The following is a 21,697-nucleotide window of genomic DNA, read 5'->3' on the forward strand; positions in this document are numbered from 1 at the left end:
TACAGCACTGACAGGTCACGGGAAGGATAGCTCAGGATTGCTGATATTTGCATCAGGGGTTTGTCCAAAATGAATGAGTTTTGGGGGATAGGAACCATGCCCAATTCAGAACAACAGCAAAGCTTTCCACACCAGCATCACTTCCTCTTTTAGGAGAGGGATTTTAAGAGCTAAAGGTAAGCAGGCTGGTCTTCTGTCTCTGATTACCAACAGTTTTGTTAATCCTTGCCCTTTTGACCCATGCACAAAGACTATTATTCCAGGAAACCATTGGTAAGAACTCCTTCATAATCCCTGTATTATATTATATCTGCTGCCAAGTCCCCAAAATTAGTACAATGAGAGGAGCTCTTACTCAGCCTGCTACAAATTAACGAAGGCTTCTTAGTCTCGGTAGCTTTGTATTGCTAGACAAGGAGCATATGTCAGAAAACATATGGCAGCCGACAAAACCAGGATGAACCAGACTGAAAAAAAAATACAAACAGAGCAAGCATTTCTATTTAAAAAACAATTACATAAAGCTCCCTTGGAATGGCCACATACATCCACAAACCAGCCATTCTCATCTCCTGTGCTGCATTTAGGTTATGAAAGGATTTTGTTTCCCAGAAAAAGAATTTGAGACATAAGGAATGCAGGACAGTTTTAAATTAAACAGCATGGCTATGGTAACATCTGCAATAGATTGGTTGCCTGAAACACAATACAGGAGATAACAGTTGTCTTATCTATGGTTTGGTAAATAATTTCTCCTACCTCAAGGGTCATTACATCTTCAGCTCGTTCTGTCATTTGTGATTCAGCTGAGGGGCTGAGGAATAAAGTCTCTACAGGTGCTTCTGGTGGTGGTGAATGGCTCTAAATCACGGCTCTAAATCACAGCCCCGAGTTCAGCTGTGTAGGACAGGGAACCTCATTCCCGTCCCAACATCAACTCCACAGCATCTCCCTACACCAAATCGGGCAGGAAGTCAGCAACAGGAGCCATTAGGGAAAGCCTTTCTGCTACAACCCTAAGCTCCATAACGAGGAGCTTGTAAGGGGGAGAAAAATGAAAAATCCCACCCAAGGGCAGGTCTCCAAACTGGTGAATCAGCAGGAAACCCTTCCTCTGCAGTCTTCAGGTTTGAACTCATTGGGTGGGGATTAACAGCAGCCAAAACCTGATCTCCAGTGCTTGGGTAATGACTGCGCACTGCTCGTCAGGGGCAAGTGGAGGATGGGCAGCTGCTGCTGATTGCCTGGCGAGCAGTGCTGATGGCAAAACAACCCCACAGGCCTGCAGCTGCAGGCTCTCTGCCCTGGGAAAAAGATGCAAGAAGAGGGTCACCTTAGCTTAGGAGAGGGAAGGCTGGAAAACAGCAAGACTGAGTGCATTAAAACTAAAAGCTGCGGAGAAGGTGAGGAGCAGAGCTGAAGCGATGCATGTGGATGTCCTGGGTAAAGGTAAGGAGAGAAGCGACAGCTGGCCCGAAGAAACAGCACTGAGATCCACTGCCCTGCCAGGAAAGCCCAACAGCATGGACAATGAGGAAGTCCAATAAAAATGGGCAGGCAGTAAAAGGGCACAAGGTACATAAATACATGTGGATTGGATAAAGCAAGAAATAGAAATTGAGCAAAAAAGGCTGATCAGTGATGGGAGACGGCCCGAGTTATTTGCCTTGCTGAAACATGGGAGCGTGGCAAACACAGCAGGGAAAGTGTGTTGTCTCAGTAGGAATTACTCAGCTAAGGAGGGTGAGGTCATGGTGAAAGCACGAGACAGAGCCTCTGGAAGCCATCTACAAAGGAGGAACAGTCACACAGACAGCACCTGATGGATGTGGATGCATGAGGAGCATTGTGCTGCTGGCTTGGACTATAGAGAGGAAGGTATTAAATTTAATATATACTTTTTAAATCAACAAAGGGTTAATGATGAAGCAGTTGTGTCTTTAATTACCTGCATGCAGCTGATTACTGCCCTGCACAGTGACAAGCTGTCTCTTAGCAACTCGCAGCAGCTTTCGGCAGGGCTCAGCCCAGGGACAGAGGCTCCATTCCCAAGGGACCAAAGTTTAGCTGTGAACTCTGCCCAGTCCAATGGGTCCCAGGGGCTGAGCGCATGGCATAGGAAGGGAACATTAAATCATTAAGGTTAGAAATAACAACTATGATCACCAAGTCCAAACCCAGCCCATGCCCACCAACCATGTCCCTCAGTGCCACATCTCCACAGTTCCTGAACACCTCCAGGTATGGTCAGCTCCGAGTGGAGATGAGTAACAGAACAGAGATGCACAGACACCTGTCCTGAGCAGGAGAAAGCCAAGTCCTGCTGCTGAGATCGAGCTTCTGCCACAGACAGGGTCTGCATTTCCAGCTATTGCTCCCAAAGTGATAGCAGCATCCTCAGTTGATGTCATTGCATGAAACTAATATTAAATGCTTTCAAATCTGATCAATAAAACAGTTTAACATTAAATGAGCTGAAAGCTGTCAATTATTTTTCTTAAATCCTCATCTTACCCACGAGGTCCCGACTCGAAAGGCAAACATTATGGTTATTAAGCAATGATTGATTTATTACATACCATACAAAGTGTTTTCTTTGAAGCATGCATTAAGAGATCTGATACTCCCAAATTTTCCTTTAGGTCGAACATTAAAAACACTGAACAGCTAATGTCTGGGAAAGCCTTGCAACCAAGGGCATTAGAAGGAGGTCTGTGTTCCTCTTAATTTAATTAACTTACTTTTTTTTTTCTTTTTAATGAAATGTTTTAATAGTCTGCACCGAACTAAACACACAGCTCTCCTTCACCAGGGAAGGCAGCGCTGAGAACAAACAGCAAATAGATTGCTTGTGAGAACTCAAACCCAAACACCGCTCAGCTTTCAAAGGCACAAATGTATTTTTCAGCTGCAGTTCTCCCTGTTGACAATTATCCAGCTTTGGAATTAATGACAACGTGGAGAATTCTTGGTGCTCCACACACACCTCCACCAGGGCAGCCCTCTGCATTTCAGACGGAGGAACTGGGGGTGCTGGGAGGAAGTTTTGTAAAGGAGAACCCAGACTGCTTAAATTATGAATTAAGAGGCATCAGAGAGTGCACAGGTAGAAGGACAGAAGCAGGAGGACTGATAGTTTAGACCAAGTCAGACCACAATAAATAAATGATAAGAGATGCTGAATACTTTACTAGGTATAAGAGTGTCCAGCAAAAGAAAAGTTCCTATGCTTCTCATCTTCTGCTGGGTCCCCAAGGCAGAACTGAGACCTCAGCTGCTCCATGAGGGCTTTTCCCCCTGCACGTGTTCCCATCCAAACTCAGCTGCCCTTATCTAATAGCACCCATGCTGTCTCTGAGGCTCACATCCTTTTACATGGGAGACAAGCTTGCTTATTTTTCTGACACTGTTAAAGTTCGTGCAGTCATAACACACTAAGAGCAGCCAGTCAGTTTGACAAAGATGAAGTGATAGGTAGGAGGCATATTTCATTACACTATCAAGGCTTTGGCGTGGTAATTGGTGAAGAAACAATTGGGAGCTGTCAGCTCAATGCACACGCCTGTTCACTGAGTGACGCACCGAGTCCTTGATGGGGTAATGAATGATGTCCGACCGCCATCACTGCTGCACTCGCACCCTCCTCCCTGGCATACTACAAAGCCTGAGCTGCACATTGAGGGCAGGGCAGCTCCGGCACAAAGCCCTCACAGTAACTGTTATTTTAAATAAAATAAAAACTATTGGCAATTTATTACAGTCTTCTGAGCGTCAGCGGTCTGCATTTCCAATGGTGCCAGATGTGTGCATGCACACACACACTCACTGGGCTCAGTGGGAGAAGTAATGAGGTGGCAGAAGATGCACAACGCATGGCATGAGTGGGTTGTGCCAATGCAAACCCAAGGCTGCATCAGAGCAGGGATTGTGTCCACTGCTAAAAAGCACTGTTTGGGGCACAAAGCCTACTTTAAAAGGAAAATGAGATATAATTATTCTTCCAACACCAAGTTGGCTTCTAGAAAATTTGAAAAAAAAATATTTGGCTACCAGAACATCTGAGCAATCCACTGCTAACACCTAAAATCTCCCTAGATTATTTTCTCCAGGCATTCCCTTCCACAAACAGGAGGGAAAAACAAAATCATCACCTGCGGGAGCAATTGCTTCATTGTGTTCCTCTGCGAGCTGACTCTTTGCATCTGAAATTCCAATCCCTTCACAGAGCCAGGAGAACTTTGAAAGGGCTCTGGTGCCATCTACTGCTGAAGTATGTAGGAAACACCTGGAAATCACACCCACAGCCTAAAAACAAATATAAGAACCCAAACCATTAGACGTGCTCAGAGGAATGGAAGTGAGAGCACAACTTCACTGCAAACACTGGAAATGGAAACAGTTCTTCAGTATTGAAACCAAAGAAAAATTTCCCCTTGTGTTCTGCCATTTCACCTAGATAAAAAGCTCTCAAGAATGTTTCCTTTAATTTTCCTCTGTTTTTTTTAAGCAGGAGAGATCATAAACCCAGAGCAATCCCATTAATGGTAGAACCAGATATATTAACAGCAAGAATGAAACCGCATTTATAAATGCATTCCTAACAGCCCTGATTTACCACCTCCCCATTGTAAATCACCCCTCACACTTACTCAACTTCTGCAGAACATAAGAAAAACAAATAAATAAGCACATCTTAAAGGCTTCTGAGGTAAGACAAAGACATGTATGTCTCTAAGTTATTCTGTACATCCAAACCAGCACCAGATTACACTGCAGTGCTGGAAGTATTCAGGACTGGCAGCATTCACCGAGTGCCAAATCTGAATTCAATAATCCCAAGACAAAAATCAGGAGTAGCAACAGTAGTATAAGAGCAAAATTCCTATAGCCTGTTAGGAATGTATAGCCCAAAACTGCACCCTGCCTAACGAACAAACAGCCCAGAAAGTCCCAAAGATTCCCTCCAGTTCCAATTTCCTGGTAGGCTGGGATGGCCCAGACCCTCTTTTAGACCCTCAGTCCTCATAAATGAGGATTTATTGGCAAAATCCCATCAACTCACCAGAACTCCTTTTGACTGCCAAGATAATTTAGGGACTATTCATAAAGCTCGTAAACCAAATTACTGTTTTCATCCCTATAATACTAAGCCATAAAGACTGAAGAATATGTTGGTTAATGTCAATATCAACCACTGACACTGCACTCGAATTTGCAGAAAGCAGTGAATGCTGGCAGGACATTTTACCCTTGGATGAAGTCCCCGCAGCCTCTCACCACGCATTCAGGCATATGGTTGACCGCTTGATTTAGTGAGTTCTAGCACAGCATGAAAGAGAAGCTCCTCATTAGCTGCTTCTGAAAGGATTCAAGAACATTTGCCTTCACACAATTAGTTCAGCAGCCAAAGAAGCAAGTACCAGCTTGGATCTCCAGACATCAGTTTAGCATGGCGGGAGAAGACAAGAGATAACACTATGCATGACCCGTATCTACAAAACTGGCCTCCAACACCAGACAAACAATGACCAAAAATTAGTTTTAATTTTTTATTAAAAGTCTTTTTATAAAAAGTTATCAAATACATCTGTGCACAGCTCATAGTCAAATGTCTTCTTTATAGTTTCAGTTCTTCACACTCACATGTTTTACTGACTTAAGTTTTTATGCTTTACTTTAAAAATCCTAGAAGGTTTAAAAACAAACAAAACCAAACCCAACCCAAAACACAAGTATGGGACATTGTATTCTCAAAGGTTCTTCTTTCTCCCCATATAAATAAGTGCAATTTTGCTTCCAAGATTCTTTAAAGCAAAACAGTTTTATGCATCAACGCAATACACCACATCAAAAATTGCACCAAATACCTTAATATAGCTCATGGATCAGCTTTTCCTATGCACTGCTTAAGGTCACAAGAGATCTATACGAAAATTATGCTTACTGTAAGTCATTTTTACCAGGATAGGCAGGTCAGTGAGTGTAGCTACTCTCTGTGAAATTACCTATGACTGTTGGTGAATGGAAGTCAATAATATCTACGATTATACCAGTGGAGTGTTTACATTTACTGTAACTGCCTTCCTTTCGCATACAAATGTATGCTTTGCTTCAAGCCACTGAAACTGTTTGATTATACTGCAAATGTATCGTGGGAATATATTATCAGAAAATCCATAGTGTAAAAGGGAACACCTTTTATTTTTCCCCTTTGAAATCTCACTGAACTTGGTTCTTCCACACCCCCTTCTGGACCCCCTCAAGACAACACAACTACTCTCTGTTTCCTTCTTTCCCTCCTCCCCTCTTTAGCACCAACCTGTATCAGCCCATAAATTGTGTGTGTGGGGGGGGGTGTTATAAACAACTCAATTTTGGCTTCAGTGAGAACAGCAAGTGATGCTATTGGCTTTGGGAAGACTTCCCTAAGTTTTTGAGATTGACTCTTCAACATTTCAAGAAAACAAAACCAGAAATAGACGAGGCTTTTAATGATTCTACAAAGTTCCTCATGATTTCATTTCCTTCCAGCTGCAGCTGAAAGATGCCCTTTATTCCTTATCATTTGTCTTAAAATTAACAACCCTGAACTCCAATCCCTTCAGCATCCTCAAAAAGATGAAGGTTTTTGCTTGTGCTTTTCTTCCAATTTGCATAGGTTTTCCATTGCAGAAGTGCAGTGTTAAGTGAAAAATTAGGATGACCTGAAGTCTGTAAGTATTCATTCAGAAAAAGATTCACTTGCATTGAGAGGGAAGACTGACTAAACTTACTGAGCAGATATGTTACATTTTAGCACCTAAAACTAGAGGGAGAAGAGTCAAAGTTAAATTTAAACGCAAAAACATAAGGAACCTCTAATGTGAATGAAATGGATGGACATATCTTTTTACAAAGTATTTCAGAACATGGAATGCAGAAATATAGGTGGAAAGGGAGGAAAGAGTTCTATTCTTATTCTTTTCTTATTTAAGAAAAGCACCCAGAATTACAGAGATGGATGACACTGATAAGGTGTGGTGCCCTGAAGTGCTCTGACAAGCTAATTAAGAGTTATTTCCCTCGTAGAGGTTTGCTTATTTCACACCAGCATTTGGCTTCACGTTGTTACAGTATTTTATGGAGCATTAGTCAAAAATAATACATCAGTCAGAAGTCTGATTTAGAATTCATCGTGCTTTACCCTAAATGGCCACTTGGAATGCTGTGAGACATGATTTGCAGCCAAAAGCACCAAGTACATAAATTCTTCCACATCAAAAGAGTAGTTTGTAAATTTTGGATGCTCTCCCAGCGTTGGGTGGTGTCCCTAAAAAAATGAAATAAAGCCTTTTAGACAGCAAAAGTTCCCATACATCTTCCATTCATAAGCAAGGGAAAAAAATTTGAGCACATGCTATTAATACATTATTTCTGATCCACTGATCTGCTCTGAGGCAAGAGATTCAGCAAAGCAACTGCAAAACAGCAATGCAATGGATGGCTTAATGGATTAATTTCTCTTCTTCCCTCATCTGTTCATACCAAATGATTTCTTAATCACAACATGGAATTTATTTGGTCTAAAGAATGAAAATCGTATTTCAGATCTCAGAACACAGACAAGTAAAACAAACTGGCCTTTAAATCCATTCAGTAGAGCATGAACAGAGCAAAAAAAAACCACATCCCCACCCTTCCCCCAGTGGCTATCATTACCTGATCTTGAGGGAACACTTTATTTCTTTTTCTCCAAGTGATGTAGTGAATGCCCCTCAGCCTTGCCAAATCCAGGTAACAACGTTCATCCTCGCAATTGTACCTACGAAAAGGCAGAAGGACCTACTCACCTACAGAGTTTGTGCCAAGATGATCAGGATAGAACGGGGAAAAAAGGGTCTAAGTCTACACCTTTGTTGGCCAATTGCATGGTAACAAAACCATGGACAAATTCTGCTGCACTGCAAAGAAGAACGAAGGCTGCCCACATGTTCTTAGCATGTGCTCAAGGAGACAGACTGAGACACATCTGCATGTCAGACACCTTGCAGCCCAACTGCAGCAGCTCTTGGGCATGTAAGAAAAGCCCTAAGTTTCCTAATGTTCTCAAGCCAAGATTATAACACATCAGCAGCTCCACAGCCTTCCCTGCTGCAAGGAATTAGGTGGGATTTCCCAATATAGGGAATTCAGTGCTCCTTGGACAAGCATGCTGCATTTTTCTTTAGTTCCACAGAACTGGAATGTCTATTAACAGCCAGCTTCATGACAAAACGTATTTCAAATGGATCTGGAGAACTTTGGATAAGATAGAACATTGGATAAGATAGAACTTTGGATAAGATAGAACACCCAGCTGAGCTTGGCTAGCAAGCGGGTGCTTGTGTCCCAGGTATGGAAAGGAAAGCAGCGATATCCTCCAGAGGAACCTGTAACAGGCTGGATGTGCACTGTTATATAATCAGACAGCTCACCAAAATACCACTGTACCTCTGACCCACAGACAGAATCTGATCTGTGAGATTTGTTGTATAAAGTGCCGCATTGTATTGATAACATGACATCTTAAGAAATCACTCACTAAGCCTTTATGATGGCTGCACCACCATCACTTGTTAATGAAGGCTTCCTCACTTTATGTTTCCAGGAAAGACTGTCAGAAACGAAGTCTAGAAGACAACACAAGTGAAACGTTTGTAGTCAAATACTAGAAGGGGAAAGTGCTTCATTAACGGATACGAAGATTTTAGCAGTTGTATGTATAATAGAAAGGGAAAGAGGAGAGAAACACTTACAGTTCAAAAACAACAGCCCAGTCTGGTAGAAAGAGCAAATGGGTAAGTCCAGCTCCATGCATCCCAATGAATATATCAGAGTTATGTGTAATTCTCAATTGCTCTGAAAATTCAAGTTCCCTGCAGACAACACAACCAAAATAGTGATGTGGCATGCCTATCCATCTCAGTAAGAATTAGTTACAAGTAGAAAGCACTAAATTAACTTAAGGGAATACTGAAAGAGAGAATTGATTTTTCAAGGAACAGTACTAAGAATCATAAATGCGGCAGCGAGCAATAACTCAGCATGGAATTAGAAGAAATGCAGACAGGTTTCAAAGCTCTACATTAATAAAAGCCTATTCCAAAAGCGTGATTTCATTGGTAAGTTTAAACTTGTCAAAGTTTGGAGGTTTTTTGCTTTCTTTTTTAAACTATCTCATCATCTTTTATAAGAATAACATAACAGACCTGAGTTGTTCATAAGGCATCAAGCACACATTCTTTGAATGTAACATCCACATACAGTATTTTAAATAACCACATGTTCCCTGAGCACGCAAGTAAATAATGGGCTTATGAAGATAACAGAAAGAAGATGGCTTAAACTGCAACAGGAAAAAGTCAACTGCTTAAGCTACTATAAGTGCAGACATCAGGGAAACCCCTTAACTGTGAAGCTGCAGGATAGCTGCAGAAATCTCTAATGGTGAATTGTACTACAGCTTCAACAAGTACAGGAATTCTGGTAGCATCACTCAGTTACGCTTTCAAACAGAGGGACTGGCTAGAAGCCTGTGCCCTCTTCTGTATTATTCACTCCCTCAAATGCTGTCACTGACAAAGGAAACAGAATCAAGTTTTGACTTCCTTGCTTTGCTTCTGCTTAGGTGAAAAACTCATCTGCTTCAGTTCCTCACTATTCCTGTGCGATCCATGACAGCACCATTCACCACAAAGGAGCTGCTGTCATTTGGTGCAGAAATACACCACTTGGGAACATCTTTTTCTTACTGGCGCAGTGCCCAGCATATCTGGGCACCACAAAATGACCTCAAGTGGAATCTTCAGGGCCCAACAGAGCAGCAAATAAGTCGAGTTATCATTCATTACTAAATTAGGAATCATATAAAATAAGACACCAGAATACTGCAGGATAGATCCAATCCTAGGCACTGCATCATAGGATGGGAATGCTTAACTAACTCACCCACCACTCCCTCAGTAACATTAATCTCTTCTTAACAGTTCCTGGATTTTGCAAAGCTTAGAAACTGGGACATGGATACTTTTGCATGACAACAGCTTGCACCAGCCACAGAAAGCAGGTAGCCATACTAGTATCCTCTAGCAACATACATACTTGTATTTGTAGTCTACCACTTTGACCTCCAGCGTTGATACTGTTTTCAAAGCATTCACCAGCTAAGGGGGGAGAGAAAAAAAACAAACAGTGATTTGGTGTTCTGCTTGAATTAATTCCTCCCCTCCACTTCTCACCAGGGAATTACAATGAGGAAGACACAACATACTGTCACTACCATATAAAGGAGATGTTCTATTCTTCTTCATTCTCATTTAGAATACATATGTCATTCCTAGTAAATCAGCCATGGCAAAGGGGACTTGAATCTCAAAGACTACTCCTGACTTTCACATAAGTTAAAGGGCCAAGTGCCAAGCCAATCTAACTTGTATCAGTTTTGCTGAAGGTGGGAATTGAAGAAGATGTGACACTTTAGACTGGATTTTCAAAAGATATTCCAATACCTACAGAAGCAAACTGGTAACTAGAAGGGTTTTCACAAATATATGACCAGGCCAGATTCCTAATCATACAAGAAATAAAGCCAATAGAGCCCAGGCTTCTAACTTAAAAATGGCTTTTTCCTAGTCTTCAATTAAAAACTAGCCAGACAGGGAGAGAGATTAAAATACTTTTCTTAGCAAAAGATCAGTAAAGATTAATTTCTCATTTTCCATTATATGCTCATTATACACAGCACAGGTGGTGTAAGCAGGCGCTGTGGTCAGTGCAGCAGACAGGTCTGGTAATCTGAGCCCTGCCTGCTCTGACAGCAAGCTATTGCATGAAATAAGACTCAGTTTCTCCCTTACATTGGGAATAATGATGCCCATCCATTTTTGTCAGGCACTAGTAGATAAGAATGAAGAGAACTATAAAAAAAGCAATGCTATCATTTTATCACAAGAGAAGTTTCACCATAAAGCCACTAACTGCACAATTTGAAACAGCAATTCAATGGGAAAACTCAGAGTTTTAAATGCATACACTCACATACAACTACTTACATATTTTGATCTGCAACTGTAACAAAGCTTTTGTTAGAGCCCTTAACACTGGGAACGTTAGAAACTAAAGAGAATTATCTGAAAGCAAAATAATGTCATCAGAAGCTCTGCAGCATCTGTTTGTTAAGAGGAAATACTTTCAGTATTACATCTGCAGTCTTCCACTGGAATTTTAAAAAGGGCAACAAGGTTCAGCATCTGGAGTACAGAAGCAGAGACAGGATAAGCAGCATATTAGAAGCAATTAATATTAGCACTAAATGCATTTGCCCAAGATTTGTCAGCAGACGTCTCGGCTGTGCCTGAAAAAAAAAATCAACACAATGAGCAAAAAATATAACTTCCAATAAATTGGTTTTAAAAATAAAAAGGGCCACACCTCATTTTGGTTTAATATTTTCCGGTAGTCTGTGCTGCGTGCGAGGATCGTGACTCGGATTTTCCCATCCTAAAAATAAAGAAGCAGAGTATCAGCACCGAGGCAGATCTCACAAACACAACCACAACTCCCATATTTAGTGTTGGCGATTATTTGAGCAATATGTTCCTTCCTTGTATAGTAGATGATGTAACCACCTTAAAATCCACACTGTATTTTCCAACAGATTCAAAGTGTCGAAAATGTTGTGAAAGTCTGACTATTAACAAGTAATAAAACATTTTCTGAGAGATTTAGTTTATTCCTTACAAAAGAGTCTTTTGTGCTACACATTATACAGCAGCTTTTGAAAGCAGCTTTCAGGATGGTTTTGTGCACAAGATCCTTAAAAGAAAAAGAAGTGTTTTTCTTCTGTAATAGTTCTCCATTTTACCTCTTTAAATTAATTGGTCTCATGCAGGTGAATGTTCCAAGTGAAATAAAGAGATTTAACTGCGTGACTCCCATTAGCGTCAGCAGGAGAAGCATAACTAAATGTCTGTGCTGTGCTTTGAATGTGTGCCCCTCAATGATAATACATAGGCTACTCTCTAGCAAACACTTCAAGAAGCCCAGCACATACAACAGAGAAGCCCACAGCCAAACAGGTGGTTCTGAGCAGGAATAGAAGGACCAGACTTAGCCATCACCATCACTGATCTGAGCTCAGCAGTACCTACGAGGATGGATAAAGAGCATGCTTGCAGAGAACAAGCTGGCTGTGTTGCTTTGTAGGATCCTCTCTATTGGGCCCAAGGGCAGGTTCTTGTCAGCATGCTCCAGAAGAGATCGTGTACCACATACTGCTTGGCTGGGGAGAACACAAAGACCTCAGGAACAGAGGAAGGGAGGAGACACTAGGGTTGAAAGGAAGATGTTCTAAAGGCCTGGCCTATGGAAATAAGACAGGAGGGCAATTGTCCTTAAGTCTGCCTAAAGCCTTTACAGAACAAACTGACTTATTGGAAAAAAATGCTGAGCATCCCCAAAAAGTGCACTGTGTGCTCCTATTCCACAGTGAAATTGCCCCACACCAGCTAGATGATGTTGTTTCTCTGCTAAGATCTGTCAGCTCCATATTACAGTTTCAGTGTTCAGTTATCATACCTTGGGTCCTTCTTGTGTGATATTCAACCTGTGTAACACATGCTGAGAAAATGCTCTGAACAGCCCTGTACCGTGGCAGCCAGATATCTGAAAGTAGAAAAGCAATCGTTACTATGAAAGGTTATTCCATACAGGGAAAAAAAAATCTCTCTGGTATCAGTCCTGTGCCATTCTTATGGAACAAGAGCCACATAGCACACACTGCATTAAGCACATCACTATTTGCTGCAATGCAAGCAGCACTTTCATTTAGAAGCAATATGGCTCTCTATAGAATTATAGCTTAAAGATATGAGCTAACAACCCTAAAAAAGTTGGTCAGAGAAGAAGCACCAGTGCTCTGCCAAACGTTCATGGTGTCTTCTCAGTAAGGAGGTACAGTGTATCTCAAGAACAGTGGGAAAGAGGATTGCATATAACCAACCACTGTCGACTAGCTGAAGTAACTTTAAAGTCATTTGGAGTTAAACAGAGCTTCAGTGCAGTACTCTTCATGACAACTCAGCTGGATGACTGAGAAATCCATTAGCTCAGGCCTCTCAGTGTCGTATAAATGCTTAGTTAACACGAGGATGGATAAGGAGGACTCACCAATGGTGTGTTATAAAACAAGCCATACCGCATTCGAGGCAGTAATGAGAAGACTGCTTCTTTAAAGCACACCTGCAAAAGATCACAAGAAGTTACACTGAGCTGTTACCTTCTGCTGCTTCAACCCATGCTCATTCACTGGGATCACTGCTTATAACGAGCCTGAAATTACACGCTCCTATTAGAACATCCTCACTTCCTCGACTGTGAAAAAGAGTAGAACAAAGAGCATCCGGATCCCAAAGGAGATCTCAGCTCAAAAGCTACAGATCTACATATGAAAAAATATATAAAAACAAACAAATGGGAAAAAACACACCAAAAACCAGAACAAATCTGAATTAAATAGAAGAAAACCAGGTGACGTGTACAGTTTAAGACTGAGTTTAAGGGCTTTAAGAGACTGATACGAGCTCTGAATGTGCTGCAGAAGTGAAATGAATACACAAATATCACTTCTCAAAGGCAGAGAAGTTCAGTCCATCTAGGTAAATGCAGACACGCCACAGAATTAGGTTACAACTATGACTCCTGTTTGCAACACACTCATATTACGCTAATTAAACATGCATGTAAAGCATCAGTGCTCCCCTCTGAAAAACATATACCTAGAAGCAGCTTCAGAAGCAGTCATTCTTACTACACAGTCACTATTAACTAAGACAAAACATGAAATTCCATACCCTTTTAGAGTCAAAAGTTTTCAAGTGTATTATGTCATAGTCAGTAAATGCCTTCCATGTCTCACTGAACAGGTCGCCATAGCCATAGGAACTCTGTGTCAGGAAGGAAGGACAGAAAAGCACAATGATGATACAAATGCATTAAAAAAATCCCTTTGTGACTTAAAAGTTCTAGACACAAACTTAAACACATTTTTAACATGCACATCACCACCACAGGACTTAAGACATTCCAGCATAGGAAGCGCACATTACTGAACACCTAGAATTGCAGCTATGAAGGTAGTTGTATTACCTGGCAGGTCATAAATTTTTTATTAAAACAGGTCTGTAACTTAGCAATCCAGACAAATTCTTCAGCAGAAGATTAGAATCTAAGTTAGGAGCAAGGTGTAAGGTGTTTCCTCAGAGACAAAGGAATACAAGAGGAACAGAAGCAACAGAAATTGAAGGAGAGAAGATAGAAATGCAGACTCCTGAGACTAAAAACCACCCAGGAACCCAAGTGCAGCAGTAGCATTTGAAGTAAAATGTCATAGCAAGTTTGTTCCATATTTGCTTCTGCTCTAGGATGCTCACTTGCACACGCACACGCATCTCAAACTGAAAGCAATGATCTGATTTGGTGGAAGGGGGAATTGGGAAACGTGCTGAAAGGTCTTTCTAACTGTATCTGCTCACCTTAAAAGGGCTTTAGTAACATTGCTTTCCTACAGTTGCAAAGACAGTCTGCAGATCAACACCCAGTGGAATTCCTACTCATTTTCTGCTCTGTTTAACCTACATCAGAGGGCATTACTGTTTAATAAGAGTAGTGCACTAACTCTACAGTAGCTAGAAAGTATGCCCAGATCTAATTACATCAAGAAAAGAAAAAAAAAGAAAAAAAAAAAAAAAAAGAGAATGAATAATAAGATCAAGTCCATCATTTGATAGGTATGAATAGCTCATCAGCAGTTAGTTGGTGCCATCATCTGGCTGTACATGGCAATGAACTCAGCAGACCAAGCAGTTAAAGACTCATTTAAAATGATGGTGCTGTTACAGTACATACTTTGAACGGTACATTTGAAAGAGTTATTTGATTCAACAATACAAGAAATAGAGTGTCTTTTCAAAGTAGTTTACAGTTCTGACACAGATGAACTTTTCAGAAGGCCATTGGAGCTGGATTAACAACAGCTCTCTCTGTAAAGCCAGCTTGCTTATCTGGCAGGAACACTTATTTTAGCTTTCAAAATGTAAGAGAACTAAGGAAAGGAAAAAAGAGCCAAGAAAGAGACTTCTCATTAAACAGCAAACATGCAGTATTTGCAGTTCTTTACCAAATATTTGTCTTAGCAGTCAATTCAAAGGAAGAAAACACAGTATTATAGGAGAACAAGGCAACAGATGAGGGACAATGTTATATCATCAAAAGCTTTGTTCCTTCTGAACCTGACATACATGTTATCTGGCATATTACACGTTGTTTACTTGTAATATGCTCCCTTGCAACTTAAATACGTGTCAGTGAAATGAGTGTTACACTTAAAAGGTCATGGCTTCCATCCAGCAGTACAGCAGAAACAGTTCCACTTCAGAATATTTATTCTAAGGGGTGATGTATCTGTATTAAGATGACCCAAAAAACTTAGCAGTTCCCTGTGATTCAGGTAACCATCCACAGGAAAGCTAAACTGTGGCTACTAAGAGTTTCAGAGTCTCTATGAGTCAGAAATATAAGGCATCACAAGTATATTAAAAGCACCATGGACTTACAGTGTCCCACATGACTATGTTGACATCAGTACTGAAGGAATTATTAATGTGCTGTGTAATATAAAGATTGACGAAGTCACAGAAGTGATGGTACATATTAACACCTGAGGGAAAGAAATACATGTTAGCAAATGTTTCACTACTCACTCCGTTTTTCAGTGGTTTATATGTTTTTCTCTACTAGCATCTCACATTTTACACCGGTTTTCTCCTAATTCTGACTGAATGCTTCTTATACACACCCTACAGAAACAAACCTTCAAAGGGAAGGAATAGAGGCAAGAAATCTGAAGCAAAACACATGTTAAGCAAGGCTCAAATGAATCAGAACAGCAGCAAAAAGACGGCAAAATAAAAAGATAAATTCCACGTACTCCTTCTCTCCCTGCAAATGCTTTCTGAAATACATGAAAGTAACTGCTCCTCTAATAAGAACTAGTTAGACATACAGGAAACATGAGAAAAAAGGCCTTTGGCACTACTCTTAGTTCCTCTTTATTAAGGTTAACTGAAGCTCTGTCTGGAAGCCTACAAGACAGAACTTGTACTTGCACAGGAGCCAAAGCCCAAGAAATTCCTCAGGTTCTTTCCCAGAGCATTCTTGTTCCATTTGGCTCCTTAAGCTAATACCTGAAGACCACAATGCATAAAAAGCTACCATGAAACAAAGTGTTAACATAGTCCAGCCTGCTTGGTAGCCAAGACCAGACATCAGCTTTGAGACCATATACACACAGCTCTTGTTTCAAAGCTTCTGCCCAAGAAGAGCTGCTGTGGTAGGAACCAGCTCCTGGGCTTCCCACACTGCTCAAAAAGCAGTTCTCCTCTGTCCTCACTAAAAACAGAGAAGCCAGACAGCATCACCTTTTTAACACATATAGACAACCCTGCTCAAAGGTAAAGGCTGACAGTGCTGCAGTTCTTCCAGTTACAGTTTAGAGGAATACAACGACTTTGTTTAAAAGATAAAATACTCGTGTCCAGGGATTAGAGCCTCACCTGCATCCAATTTCATGAAGTATGTTGGCTTTTCAATAACAACATCACACTTGCCATCATCCAGGGGCCTGAAGTTTAATGAAGTAAACGTCTGGAGTTCTGCAAACCTACAAGATTCAATCACAGAGAACATGCTTTGTCATTAACATATTAGAACACGTCCATTTCATATACCTAAGGTTCAGTATCTATATGTGCCTTCAGTCCACTTGATTTAACAGGACAGCTGATATCTGATAGAGTCTGACAATTAAAATTATTTCAAATCCTAATGGAAGGTTCTTCAGGTTATGATCTCCAAGAGGTTAAACACTGCCTTTGATCTCAGGAGTGAACAGCATCTTTGATGTACAAATCAAGGCAGGAGAGATGTAACAAGGAGCCTCAGAGCAAACATCTGTGGGTCTATCCAACTTGATCTGCATTGCCAGAGACACTTCAGCAAGATCTTCATGCTTTGCTCAGAATAATGAATTCAGATACAATATTTATTACCCCTGGATCTAAAAAGGGTGAGCAGCTGAAATGGCAACAGCATGTACAGAAGAAAAGCCTTTTCTTCCTCTAGAGCTCTTCTTAACTGAAATTGACCACTGGTCTAAAAAGTGGGGGAAAAAAAAATGACTGAAAACATGACAAAAAGAGCATAAAAACTCAATTCCTACAGGCATTTTAGTAGTTCCCTTCCTTCATACTTCATCAGTTAACTGTCAGCTCAGCTTTGAAGTGCTAACATGTAACCCATGATACTAAGCCACCTACTACCAAAGCATCCTTGCACTTCCTACTCAGCCCCTAGAGTGCTGCCCATTTCACATTCCAAATACAGGCTCCCTGGGAACAGTATATGAATTTATATCCAGACCAGGCCTGACATCACCAGGACTACATGAACTAAGGCACAAATGCCAACTTTAAAGTATTTCTCAACAAAATAACTGGCTCCTTCCATAGGTAGACTAGGCACAGAGCAAATATTGATAGAAAACACTTAAGCATTAGAAATCTGATTACAAAATGCTTCCACGCCCATTGCTGCTGTGAATTAGGCAGAAAAGGTACGACTGCAGAGTAACATAGCTCAGAGCAGCACTCTGCATAGACATAGCTACAGAAATATCCAATATGAACAAAACACCTCACACACAGCTGCTAATGCCAAGGGAAAAATAAACTGATAAGTGAACTTGGAATCAGCCCTGACAAGTGATTCTTACCAAGACTGCAGAGGGCTCTTGCGTTGACCTTCAGCTAAAAATGCTTTAACGTCAAGGGTGCAATGACCTCCAATTTCCCCCTTCTGGAAAAAGTCTTCTTTGAATCTAATGCAAATGAGTAAAAGTCTATCAGCCTTTGTGCAACACTGCCACAAGTGCTCTGCAGCCAAGATTATATACTCAAGGTGATGTTATTTAGCCTCAGGTCAGCAAATCACTTCATACTCTTTTAAAACCTGAGTACTTTCTTCTCAGTGCCTCATACAAAAACAACTCTACCTTGCACACCACCTGAACATGAAAGGATGTGTCTGAATAAGCAGAAAGAATGTCTCAAGATACAGAAACACTATCCTCTGCTCAGTCAGGAGGAGGAAGCATCTTAAACACCCATTATTACTCCAAAAAAACACAAGTTTCATAGTAATCCATTCTGCCAGCAGCAGCAGCAGACAGCAGTTGAGCATTAGCAAAATAGACCTCACAGCTTAAGCAATATGCCTCTGAACACAGGCTCTGCAAAGCTCAACAAGCACATCAGCTATACACACAGCTCCATTCAACAAACTCTTTGAGCCCTTCTCCCCGCCACCCCTTAAGTTTTAACTCCAGCAACACAGAATCAGACCTCTCGTGGTTTCTCTTTGCAGTTCTTAAATCGACGTACAAGTTCGTTGCTCTGCAATGCTGAAGGAACTGAGAACAGGTCAGAGATGAGTCTCCCTGTTAAGAAAAATAAATACATCTTATTGATAATCACAATTTTGTTTAAAACAAAAAAGTGAGAAGCAAAATATCTATTGAAAATACCTACTGTTGCTGTAGGCTTACAATGGGTTTTCATTTCATTCAGCCTCTCCCGAATGTAACCAAAGTCAGCTTGTTTCCAGAATATCTGCTGGGCCGTCTCGATGTCATTTGCCCTGATGAGAGGAAAATAAAATGCCATTGCTCAATTCTAGTAATGGCTTTAACAGATAACTTCTCTTTTTCATCCTCAGTAAAAGAGAACAAAAAAGCCAGCCAGGTATTATATTGACATTCAAGATGCAAAGCAGGAAGCAGCCAATCAGCTACACCTCAGTGAAAACATCAATGACAATTTAAAGCAATTCTGCTGTAAAAGGCTCTGATTCTTTTAAACATTTTTTCATCTGTTTTTAAAGCTAAGGAAAGGAACTGCGGAGTTATTTTAGGAATCCAAATGCAAAGCTAAATCAGGATCATGAAAACATTGTGGTAGGAAGGGTTTCAAATTGGATTTTCTTATTTAAAAAGCTGAAAGTCACATTGAGATACATATGTTATGTATACATACATGTGCATATGTGCGCCTGTACAAAGATGGACAGCCTTCCATCTAATGGCTCTAATGACCACAGTAATGTTAGCTTCACAGAGAGCACTACATTTTTTGGTTCTTTTTCCTATATAAAGAATAAACTTAAAACGTTTAAGATGAAACTTACCATCCAGATTCGACGTAATCACACACCGGGTAACTGAACCTGTGATCCGACTTGCAAGATTTCTCATAGCCCCAGCAGGATTTTAATTTCTTCAAGTATTTCTGTCACACAAAACAACCAAATATAGCAAACAATCAAAGCTGTCAGCTTATACACCATCCCTCCGTAACAGAGCTTGTATTTCAAATCCTGCATAAAGGACTTTGCCTGAAAACAGACTTCAGTTTCAGAAGGAACACTCCTGTTTACACACAGCAGAGGGCCCATAGAAGATACGTGCACAGCAGCGCTATTCCTGCCATTAACATCTCTTTTCAGGACAACCAATTTTCCTGAATCAGTGAGCAGGATCCCAAAGTTCTCATGATGCTGACAGCTATCAACAACAAAGCTGAGCTCATGTAAAGCACAGTTGCTCTGGGCTGAGAGTACCACCACGCTGGCGCTGCAGTGCTATGGAAAGGCAGAGAAGAAGGAGCACAGCTCCATCCAAGGAGATGCTGGAATTGCCCTGAGCCACACACAGCCCTGATCCCCAGGTCCACAACCCCTGCAGCTCCTATTCACAGCATCATAGACTGGCTTGGGTTGAAAAGGACCACAATGACGATCTAATTCCAACCCCCTGCTATGTGCAGGGTCGCCAACCACCAGACCAGGCTGCCCAGAGCCACATCCAGCCCGGCCTTGAATGCCTGCAGGGATGGGACATCCACAGCCTCCTTAGGCAACCTGTTCCAATGCATCACCACCCTCTGCGTGAAAAACTCCCTCCTAGCATCTAACCTAAACCTCACCTGTCTCAGTTTAAAACCATTCCCCCTTGTCCTATCACTATTCCTAACGAAACCAACTCGCCAGCAAAGAAACCAACTTTAAACCACCCAAATTCCACCAACAAACTGCTCCAAAACAACAAGAACAACATCAAATAAAACCTACTTTATACGGGCAACGAGCGTCTTGCTTGCAGATGTCAGCAACGTGCCTATTGTTGTGCAGGAAGTATGGAATATGCTCATCTGGTAGGTTGATAGTCCTGTAGCTGTACATGGGCTCATCATTTTTGAGCTCAGTGAGGTTTTCATCTCGGGAATTAGCCAGGATTTCTTGCAGCAGCAATGCAAACATCAGCAGGATGAACATGGCAACTTACAGCTTCTGCATGAGGGGAAAAAAAGACATGACTGCAACAGAGCACATTTCAAGCATTCCAGTTAACAGCGCCATATACTCCCAAGTGTTTTCATTTGCGTTGCTGGGACGGCCTTTTTGTCTGACAGAAAGTAAACTCTCACGGAGAGAGCAGACTGTGCAGCCTCGGGATTATCTGGGGATCATTAATCACCGGGTAATTACGCACTGCCGCAGTCGGACTAAAACGGGCGTGTTTACTTTAGCTGGAGCCCGAGGGATCCTCCGAGTGCGGCCGTGGGAGCCGAGCACAGAGCAGGCAGTATGGGGGGGAGGTGGGAGAGCAGGGCCAGAAAAGGAGTTATTATAGCACAGAATACAGTCTCTAGCTTGGAAGAAATGAAGCACAAGAGGAAGGGAAGCTACGCAGCCACCACCAAGCGGCCCAACTTCAATAGGGCTCATGAGCAGCAGCAGCTGCCGTCGTGTTAAGGAGGTGGGACCCACGGACCACGCGGCTCTGCGCTCCGCTACATGTCACCTTCTGCTTCCACATCCCCATCCCACTCAGCTTCCTAAGGGGGGGGGGAACACCACACCCGTATCTATAAACCCTTTTCTGCGTTGTAATTCGCCAAAGCCCGGCAGCACGGCCAGCGTTACCTGCCGGCTTTGGGGAGAAGCGCTCCAGACGCCGCGGGCGCACGGACCTATCGGGGCGGCGGGGGAGCGGAGCGAGGCTGCACATCCCGAGACAGACACCGGTAGGGGAAAGGATAGAAGGGAAGGGGAGAGGATGGAAGGGGAGAGGATGGAAGGAGCGCCCACCCCGCACCGCCCTCCCCCCGCCGCGTGCTCACCGCGCAGCGCCCCGCGGCCCATGAGAGCTGCCGCACGCTCCGAGCCGCTCCAGCCGCCGCAGCTCCGTCCTCATCCGCCGCAGCGCCGCCCCTCCTTCACACCCGAGGGCAGCACCGCGGCTTTAGCCCGCCCCACCTGGAGGCGGCGGGCGGGGAAGGAGGAGTGTGCGGATGGAGAGGGCCTTTTCCTGCCGCCGAGCAGCAGGAAGCGCGGCCTCTTAGCGCCGCATTGTTCCATTTCCTCCCCGGGGAGCTGCGGGGCACGGGAGGCGCTGCCCCTTCCTGCCGCCAATAGAGGAAATTCGTCCTTATTTCACATCATCCCTAATCCCATTATCGCCGTGCGGTTATAAATACACCAGGCCCTTGTGCCCAAATAGCCGTGACTC

The 21,697-nt window shown here is 42.3% G+C and overlaps 1 protein-coding gene across 2 annotated transcripts; it reads right to left on the minus strand.

The window, feature by feature from the left end:
• Positions 1 to 5,535: 5,535 nt before the first annotated feature.
• Positions 5,536 to 21,462, minus strand: EOGT (EGF domain specific O-linked N-acetylglucosamine transferase). Of its 2 annotated transcripts, XM_015875420.2 has the most exons (16): positions 21,309 to 21,456; positions 20,257 to 20,475; positions 19,315 to 19,415; positions 18,660 to 18,768; positions 18,474 to 18,568; positions 17,846 to 17,950; positions 16,629 to 16,735; positions 15,630 to 15,733; positions 13,869 to 13,961; positions 13,186 to 13,257; positions 12,595 to 12,681; positions 11,449 to 11,517; positions 10,120 to 10,181; positions 8,775 to 8,894; positions 7,699 to 7,801; positions 5,536 to 7,309 (listed from the first exon to the last, which is right to left on the minus strand). In XM_015875420.2, exons 2-16 carry the CDS (start codon positions 20,458 to 20,460, stop codon positions 7,163 to 7,165), a joined length of 1,578 nt encoding a protein of 525 aa, XP_015730906.1. In that variant the 5' UTR covers positions 20,461 to 20,475; positions 21,309 to 21,456; the 3' UTR covers positions 5,536 to 7,162. The 2 variants fall into 2 exon arrangements, with proteins under 2 accessions (XP_015730906.1, XP_015730907.1); XM_015875421.2 differs by lacking the exon at positions 17,846 to 17,950 and having other exon boundaries at positions 21,309 to 21,462.
• Positions 21,463 to 21,697: the final 235 nt, after the last annotated feature.

Source organism: Coturnix japonica, chromosome 12 (genome assembly GCF_001577835.2).
Source record: "Coturnix japonica isolate 7356 chromosome 12, Coturnix japonica 2.1, whole genome shotgun sequence".
Classification (NCBI taxonomy): Eukaryota; Metazoa; Chordata; class Aves; order Galliformes; family Phasianidae; genus Coturnix; species Coturnix japonica.